The 9,159-nt window shown below is 46.4% G+C and overlaps 1 protein-coding gene across 4 annotated transcripts; it reads right to left on the bottom strand.

Moving 5' to 3' along the window:
• Window positions 1-562: 562 nt before the first annotated feature.
• On the bottom strand, window positions 563-9,104 carry SLC35E1 (solute carrier family 35 member E1). Of its 4 annotated transcripts, XR_015707285.1 has the most exons (8): window positions 8,524-9,104; window positions 7,581-7,651; window positions 7,049-7,186; window positions 6,242-6,367; window positions 5,500-5,745; window positions 4,778-5,026; window positions 2,300-2,374; window positions 661-699 (listed from the first exon to the last, which is right to left on the bottom strand). XR_015707285.1 is itself a non-coding variant. In XM_087769068.1 (7 exons), the coding sequence occupies exons 1-6, from the start codon at window positions 8,915-8,917 to the stop codon at window positions 4,793-4,795; spliced, it is 1,209 nt and encodes a 402-aa protein (XP_087625194.1). In that variant the 5' UTR covers window positions 8,918-9,103; the 3' UTR covers window positions 563-699; window positions 4,778-4,792. The 4 variants fall into 4 exon arrangements, 3 of the variants coding, with proteins under 3 accessions (XP_087625194.1, XP_087625192.1, XP_009470247.2); XM_087769068.1 differs by lacking the exon at window positions 2,300-2,374 and having other exon boundaries at window positions 563-699; window positions 8,524-9,103; XM_087769066.1 differs by lacking the exon at window positions 661-699 and having other exon boundaries at window positions 1,046-2,374.
• Between the last annotated feature and the right edge of the window lie 55 nt (window positions 9,105-9,159).

Raw genomic sequence — 9,159 nt, 5'->3', positions numbered from 1 at the left:
AAGAGGCCAAAGGCAAACCTGAGGATCCCAACACTCACCTGGAGCTGTAATCACTATCTTGCGTTTCAGGCATTAAATTACACTTTACAGGATTTCCAGTCACACAGATAACACTCACAGACATCCTCACAAAAAGGCAGAGCTTTTTATTCTTAACAAGACATACCATGAAGACGCCACTATATTATCTACAGAATATAAAAACTCAGAAAGACGGATCTTTCCATGTATCCAAATAACAAACACAAAAAAGAAAAAAATCAAGTACAGACTCTGATCGTGATTCTACATCACTCTGCAGTCAATTAACACAGATCCCAGAAGACCAGATTAAGTTCAAATCTTAGCTCATACTTAAATTTTTTTAAGAAACTTTTCAAGATTCCTGCTGCCGCCTTCCATCCCAACACAAACGTTACTGCTCTGCACGTTGGAGCCCACGCAGTCACCGTCCAGGCCGCCGCGTTCCTCAGCACGCCCCAACGGTTTATCCACAAAATGCCCCAAAAGCTGCAGTTACCTGACAGAGGTGTCCGCCAGAAACCGTCTGAACGCCCGATTTATTTTAGGGAGGAAAGAGTCCCAGTACCTGGAAGTCACCAGTGTGGTTTCTTCCCACCATCCCATAGGGGATCCCAGCTCCAGTAGCAGCATCGACAGGCTGGAGGGGCATCGTGATCCGCTGAGTCACATCCAGAACTGCACAGAGCGACGGAGTGAAGATAAGAAGAGGAAAACAATACAAAAGTGTTGATTTGCTTAAGTGCCAGGTTTCATACAGCAAGGAGGGCAGGGTTTTTGGGTAAACCCACCCATATTCACATCAATTTATAGAGTACCAACATTAAAAAAGAAACAACAAAAAAAGATGGGTGGTGACTGCCACCTGCACATTTGCACTTGCATATCTACATCGTGTGATTGCATCATACCTCTGGGATCTCAGGATTAACAAATTTGTTTTACCAGCCTGTACCATCACCACAAAGATATTCCAGAATTATTTTTAACAGCTTACAACATGGTTCAGAAATGGAAGCCTTAGAAAAACAAAAAACTCTTCCTTTATTTATATTGCATCTTTTTCACAAATAGCTACATGGCAGAAGTTTCTTCTGCTGCAAAATGCTACATCAGAAAAAACGTGGGTTCGAACACACATGGGAAAGAAAAGGTCTTGAGCTTCAGGAATCAGCATGAGTTGACCCCAAATTACCAACACTGTTTTTACAAATCACTGTACACCTACAGAGCCTAAGTATTGCCTCGATTTTATTTAGCACTCAGGTATTTAAAAAACACAAGCATTTTACCAGATGATAAAGATGCTCTAATCGCTCCTGGGTACTAAAACTGAATCTGGAAAGGAAATATTTTCAAGAGCTCTTGAAAGAGCACCAAATACTCTACGGAGCCATCAACAGAAAACCCACACGTAGTGAGGAGAGATCGCTTTCTTTCACACTGGTATTTCTAGAGCTATCCAGGACTGTTTGGGGAAGAATTTCCCAATTTTGTGATGTATTTACAGGTATGTTGCAAATACACAACGGAAATCAAAACATTTCTAAGGATACCAGTGACTAGTGTCCTAACACTAGGTAAGGCATCCAAGTCATCGTAGTTTCGGTCTACGTAACCACCCGGTGAGGTATCACACCCAAAACACTAATCCGATTTCTCACAAGTGGCCATTACTACTAATGTATGGCACTCCCAAAGCTTCCTGCAAGGAAAAAACCCAAACCAACCCCCTTCGCTTTGATTTAATAACAGGGTCACTATACACGATTGTCTAGATAGGCCCTTTTTATTCCAGTGTTTCCATACTTTCTACAGACCTATGTACATAGTTAAATACGTCATTAATTTACAAACCATGTTAAAACAAATGTTTCACCTTACCAAATGAAATCTTGCAGCGGTCCAAGATTAAAATATATATTACAACAGTATCAGAAACTTCCTTTACCTGAATGTGGGCAATATTGCTTAAGGACTCGGATTCAGGTACTCGGCAAAACCACCTCTTGCAACCGATTCACTTAACTGTTTTAATTATATGTTCTACCATACAAAATCACCCCTGTTGACCACAGGCCTGAACTAGAAGAGCGGGAACGCTGTCAGGCAGTCTCCGGGGCAGAGATTCACTCTCTGCGCCCTAAATTGCTGATTTTGGGGCAGTCCCTTTTTGCTCTGCGAGTACAATGGTTTTGTTTCAGAGACACGGCGAGGCCACGAGCCCAGACCGCAATTTAGGACAATGTATTTTCAACAGAAAGCCCTCACCGCCTACCGTACTCTTGACAGAAAAAGCCGAGCTGAAGACCTGCCACAGGAAGTGTGCAGCGCAAGCGTTCTCTGAAAAGAGCTGCAAAAAAAGATCTGGTCAAAAGGAAATCATCTAAATATATTTAATAAAGCCTCTGATCTGTGAATAAAGTATGCGGAGCTTTATTCCGAGTAACGCTTCAAGTTGTATGAAGATGGTACAGCGGCAGACATACCAGGAGATGTACAGATGAACCCATACTATGCCCGTACGTCCCTGGGGGCCCCACGGCTACTTTTCGCAGGTATTTCTCCCCCCATGAAGTAGGGAAGAATCATCTCTATTTTCCAAAGGGGAAACTGAGGCACAAAGAACACAATTAAGCGTTTGCAGGAGTCTAACAGTTTACAGCGAGCTCCCTTTGAAAGCAGCTGGAGAACTTCAGCCCCTCTTAAAAATCTCAGCCTAAATATCTCATCCTCAAATCAGTCTTTTGCAGAGCCAGAACCTAATCCAAGCCCAGAGCCCACACGATCCTTTTTACATGCACGTAAAAGCACTTAAATATTGGGGAGCGAGTCTTAGAAATACACATTTTGCACTTTCTCATATTAAAAAGAAATAATTATACATAAATTAATACTGGAACAGGCAAAAGAAATTTCATCTGAAAGAATGCTTTGCCTCATTATCTTGTTCTTGTTAACCTGGGTTAGGGAATAATCTGTTTAGACTTTCTAAACTAAAAGCCCAAACTCTAAGCTAGCATGAAGAGATTCAACTCCAGCCAAGTCAAGGAAGTTCGGCTCACAAACATTAGCAGCATATTTAACCCATCTCTGAAGTCTCAGAAGGACCATTTCCTCTTTTGGGCTACATAACTACCTCCGCAGTCAGCCAAAAGAATAAGATCAGGTTGACTTTGCACTTAAAAATACAGTCTTTATTATCCAGAAAGGAGCCAAATCATCATCTCGCATCACGGAAATGGTCATTTTTAAAGCAATAAATAAGTGGAGGGAGTGTTCTGTACCACACCCTAAATTTTGTCACTGGTATCTAATACCTCTCTAGTAAAAACGTGATACTTACGCTATCAAAAATCTCACTGTACAACAGCTTTTCTGTTAAGGAAAGAAGGCCCCTAAAATCGTCTTTTGCTAAAGTAATAACAGTAACAATCTGATCCAGCGAAACCCAAGTTCAACTGGCTTCATTCCTTTCGTGCACAAATGCGGTATCTGACGCACAACAGTCAACTTGTCTAGAATTCAGTACAGTCATTTATACTAACTGCATCACTTCTTCTTGACCATAAATTATCCATTTACTGCTGATTCAAATAGTTTTTTCTTAACAATTTACTATTCGAGCTAGGGGAGTTGCAGGAACAGAGCAGGATACAAAACTGAACTTCTTTCAGCAGAAAGTGGAAGTCAGGCTAAATGCACACAGCAACTCCAACAGCAGTCATTAAGAAATGTAAAAAAAAAACCAATTAGGGGCTAAAAAGATAGACTTAAGAAACAATTAAGAATGATGATTATTCAAATTAATGCATTCATAATATATGAATCATATAAGAGAGCATAATTTATGCATAAAACTGAGAAGAAAACACCTTAAACCTTCCAATTTCTATAGCAACAAAAGAGTTTTGTGACAACAGGTGTGAAGCAAGTAAAAAAAAAATTGTATTATTCCAAACACTTTATTTGTGAAGGTGTTCTCTGTATTGCCAAGGAAGAGCAATGTCTGAAGTCGCAGGGCTACATTATTCGGCAAACAATTACGATCTTAAGCTCCGTTCGTTTGTTATCTACAGTGACTGGGACAACAGTGATTTTAGAGAATTCTGTTTCTCTATGCCTGAAGTACACTTCTCGAAGAGATCACTCTCTCTACTGTCTACTCTTTCAGAAACACTTCTGGTTTGTCACCAAAAACCGAAGGCATAGGCACAAAAGTAATTAATACCCACACGAAGTTTCGTAGTTGCTCGAGATGAATTCAGGTCTACCTATCTGCAACCGACACACGTATGTCAATCCTCCTCAAACAGACAAATCCTGATAAGCAGAAGTACGCCTTAGTTCCACTTCTTTCTGAACGTTTCACCTAAGTATCATTAAAACATAGCAGAAGCAAATTAAAGGTGATGTTACCAGCGTGGAAACAAAATACTGGCCAGAATTTAGCTGCCAAAAGAATGATCAGTTGACAGGCTCTGAAAAGGAGCAGTGACAGCAGATATTTGAAGTTTGGTACGTGCATTTCACCCGAATCTCTGTACAAGAGCTACACTGTGCATTTAGTTCCAGTGTCAGATCTAAGCCGTTTCACGTTTAAAGGTCTGCTCAGCAGAAGTTGAGGGTCTGTACCGCTTTCACTACACATGCATCTTCCCTTCTGCAAAAACTGTACAATAAAATGGCTTTACATTCATGGATGTACTAAAAGTTTCTGATAATGTTGGGGACACCTTGATATCACAGTCTATACCTGTTTGCCAGGATTCTATATATCAAAACGATTTAAGTTGTAGGTAGTTGGATAGTTTTGCCGGTTGTACTGGAAGTGGTCTGTTAAGATATTGGTTCGACCATACTGATAGTCTCCATGTTGTGCAAATGCCACAAGTCCGTTCTGAGACTTTTCGGGAGTGTTTCGATGCCGGTCCAAATTCACAAGGTCTCCAGTTGTAACTGGAAGTAGCTGCTTCTTTGCTTCTTGGTTTGCATCATATTTTGTCTGCGAAAGAAAGAAAGAAAGAAAGAAAGAATGCTTTTCTTAGATATCACCGAACATATTCACGTACCTAGAAAACAGCACACGGTTTTACAATTACACTACTATCTATGCCTGTTAGAGTCTCAAAATATTAGTGACTCCTGATAAAAACCTCATTCCTCTCACATCCCAAATCTGTAAGCTGCTCTTTTGCTCAAGAGATTTGAGTGAGTTACTTCCCCATCTTCATTTTTCAAGAAAATATTAAGATCAAAGTTTGTTAGAGACCCAACAGCTGGCCTGGCCCAAGCACCCCAGCACGTTGCTCAGGTGACACATGTACCTCCTCTGCGATGACGCTTTACGCCACGCATTCTACATTTTTGTTCTGCTCGCTGTTAGCTTCTTGTACAAAAAAAAATAAATCCTTCAAAGCTACTAGACTGTTTCAAGTGAGTTTCCTGAATAAATAAACGAACAAATAAACCTCTTACCTTGTTATATAAGAAGACCCCTAAGATAGCCGTCATCATTCCGAGGACATTGGTGCTCGTAACCGGATTGCGAAGCATGATAAGGGACACCGTGATGACCATGATTCTTTTCGTGGCATTTGCGACAGAGTAGCTTAGCGGGCTGATCAGGTTAAGGATACTGAAGGCAATGACATTCTGGGCAAAATTACAGAATCCACTGATTATAAGCAGCATCAAGGTCCAGGACCAATGAGACATTGTGCTCTGTTATAAAGACAAACAGTACAAGAAAAAAAATTATCTCAGGTTTCAGATAAGAGACAAAGGAACACAAATACAGCTTGAGTCACTTCCTACCTGCCTCGGACAGGAAGAACATCCGCAACTTAACTCTAGCACCAAAGCGCGTTACATTACGCAACTCCCAACTCCGAGAAAACATCTCCCTACAGACTTGCAACGCGCATTCTGGGTGCATTTGTTCCTGTCTCCAGCAACTGACGCCTGAGATTTACGGTGTCGCATAAGGTACCTCTCCTAACCCTGACGTGAAGTCTCACAATAAACACAATGCTTATTTTTTTATATTGCTTTCTGAAACAATTTGCAGGTATTTCACAACGGTTCCTTTCATGTTGATGAGCAACTACACCGAAACACTTCAGTGCACTTTTTTTTGTATGGGTGGTGTTTGTTCGTTTGTTTTTTTTTTCCCCTTTTCTTTCTTAATAGTGACCAGTTTCCCAAATACACCACTTACCAAGTCGTTCTCTACTAAGAAGGAAGAAAGGTCGACCAAAACCCACGTGGGGATCATGAAGAACACAGCATGGCACCCAAGTATGTTCAGCAACCGAAGATGATGTATTCGGGAATCTCTTAACACCTGACAAAAAACATCAATTAAAGAGCCTTTCTTCAGCGACTGCCCGCGATATCAGCGGAGATTCAGGAGCCACGTAACAACTTCAGACGACAGATAAATTATGAAAATAAGTAAATACTGTTACAGTATGGATTTCCTATAAGGATGACCAAAGAAAAACAGATGTCCATTTGAAAAACAATAGTTTCTTGAGCGGTGACTCTTAGTATTAACAAGATAGTAATACATTTAAAATGCTCTGCAAACCAGAAATCATTTTGTAATTAAATAGATTCAAGACATACGTTTTGTTTCTAAGATTTCAAGGAACGCCTAGCGTCAACACTGACTCATTCACTCCAGAGAAAGGCTTTGATACAGCAAGACACATTAAAGCTTTCATGTGAACTGTTAAATTTAAGCACTATCAAACTGTCAGCGGAAAAAAAAAAAAAAATCCATGCCGAGGAGTAAAGAAAAGGCTCAGGATAAACTCTGAGTTCTGCCCAATCTTCAGTGTAACAACTTGGACAGGTAGGAAGAGCCGTAAGGAACGGGGGTACAAAATAGCCAACCATCGCTTTGGGCTCCTTTGACTATAAAGTCAACTTAAAAAAAAATATATATATGTACTGGAAAATACATACCGTCCTGCTAAAGGACGGTGCTACTGCCCAACGTTACGAACAGCAAAACCATTACCTTCTTTGAGAAGATGTTTTGAAGTGAAAAACACAGAGTGGCAGCAAGTGCACTGATGAGTCCCCACATGTCAAAGGAAAGTTCCGTGACGGTGGCCAACAGGACACCAGTTATGATGGGGATCAGAGACAAGTACACCTGAAAGAGGAGGAGAGGAGTAGCTTTCATCGTCTAAGAATTTTCATTTCAACTGAGTTTATACGTACCGCTGATCTGGGGAGGAAAGGAGAAGGAAGAATAAAGCAACAGAACCAGGGATCAACTTTTATACTATTGTACTTTGAGGGAATTACGTGACTACAACACACACTGTAACAACTCCAGCGTGTCCGAGAGCATCGCCTTGCCCAACGCTCAGACATGCTTTCTTTACATTCACAACAAAAGGAAAAGGAACTTTTAAAATCTGCATAATCTAATTTCAACCACAAAATTCACCCAGCCAACCAAAGCCTGAGCTTTCCTGATCCCAGCCAGCAGAGCACACCACGACCACCACCAAGAGAAGAAACCTCAGCAAACCTGTCCGCACCTTCGTCGTCTGCTTTTCCTTCATTATGATCCGTGAAAGAAGAACCACCCATATTGGCATCGTCGCTTTTACTGAGAATGGAAAGAAAATGTCGGTGGGGATGCGAAGCTTGGGCCACCTCCATTAACCACCATCAGCAGAGGGTGAGCGCTGGGGATGCAGGAGGGGCTCAGGTCCGGTCCCACCAAAGCCATAACCTTGGCCCACGCGGGGCCGTGCCTCCTCGTCACCGTGCTGGGCGCTTGTACAAACGCTGGCTGGTTCTTGGAGCTCTGGGACACTGCACCGGGCACCCGCAGGGGCACCTGGCACCCACAGGGGGACAGGGCACCGCAACAGGCACCCACAGGGGGACAGGGCACTGCACTGGGCACCCATGGGGGGACAGGGCACCCATGGGGGGACAGGGCACCCGCAGGGGGACAGGGCACTGCAACAGGCACCCATAGGGGCATGGGACACTGCACCAGGCACCCACAGGGGGACAGGGCACCCATAGGGGTGCAGGACACTGCACCGGGCACCCACAGGGGGACAGGGCACTGCAACGGGCACCCACAGGGGGACAGGGCACCCATAGGGACGCAGGACACTGCACCTGGCACCCACAGGGGCACCGGACACCCATAGGGGCACCAGGCACCCACGGGGGCACGCACCGGGCTTCAGGTCACCTCAGCAGGCACCGGTACAAGCATGCGCTGGGGACCAGGACACCGCACTGGGGACCCATACAAGCACACAGCGGAGAGCGGGGCACCACGCTGGACACCCGTACGAGCACACCCTGGGCTTCAGGTCACCCCCCCGCGCGCCAGCCTGAGCAAACGCCAGGCGCCAGGACACCCCACCGGGCCCCCTACGGGCACAGCCGGCGCCGGGCCGCCCCCCCGGGCACCCCCCGAGCGCACATCGGGCGTAAGGACACCCCGCCGGGCCTCACCTGTGTGCGCGTAGGAGACCGGGACCCTCCAGAGCGAGACGTGCGCGGAGACGGAGGCGAAGTACTTGCCGAAGGCGAGCGGCAGGATGTAGCGGGGGTAGGCGCGGGGCGGCAGCTGGGCCGGGCCGGCGGGCGGCACCCGCCAGGCGCGCAGCAGCGGCGGCAGGAGCCCGCACAGCCCCAGGATGTGGAAGAGCGAGACGGTGACGGGCCGCGGGAAGCCGCCGAGCAGCAGCTTGTTCACCACGTTCCCGCCGGCGCTCAGCCCGTACCAGGCCAGGCACAGCGCCGACACCCGCGCCCCCTCACGCAGCGCCGGCCCGCGCCCGCGGCCCCCCCGCCCCGCCGCCGCCGCCGCCGCCCCGCCGCCCGCCGCCGCCAGCGGGGCCGCCATGGCTCCCTGCGCCGCCCGGCCGCCGGCGAAACGTCACCGCCGCCAACGCGTCGCTTCCTGGGGCGGGGCCGGCGCGGGGGCCCCGCCGCCGCCTCAGCGGCTACGGGAGCCGGCGGGAACCGCCGGGCTCTTCCGCGCGTCACTTCCGCCGCGCCCGCTCCGGAGCCGCCGCTGAGGGGGAGCCGCCGCCGCCGCCGCCGCCCGCCCCGCACTCACCGGTCCGCCGGGCCCGCAGCGCTCCG

The sequence above is a fragment of the Nipponia nippon genome, unplaced genomic scaffold, assembly GCF_047370975.1.
Source record: "Nipponia nippon isolate SJK-2023a ecotype South Korea unplaced genomic scaffold, ASM4737097v1 scaffold_31, whole genome shotgun sequence".
NCBI lineage: Eukaryota > Metazoa > Chordata > Aves > Pelecaniformes > Threskiornithidae > Nipponia > Nipponia nippon.
This window is presented reverse-complemented; position numbering and strand designations above follow the sequence as displayed.

Excerpts from the sequence above, each read along its gene's own strand:
- SLC35E1 (XM_087769066.1), bottom strand. The coding sequence starts at position 8,917 with ATGGCGGCCCCGCTGGCGGCGGCGGGCGGCGGGGCGGCGGCGGCGGCG. Across the intron at positions 7,652-8,523 it reads GGTCTCCTACGCGCACACAG|TAAAAGCGACGATGCCAATA; the intron begins GTGAGGCCCGGC and ends TTCCATTCTCAG. Across the intron at positions 5,746-6,241 it reads TCTTAGTAGAGAACGACTTG|AGCACAATGTCTCATTGGTC; the intron begins GTAAGTGGTGTA and ends TCTTTATAACAG.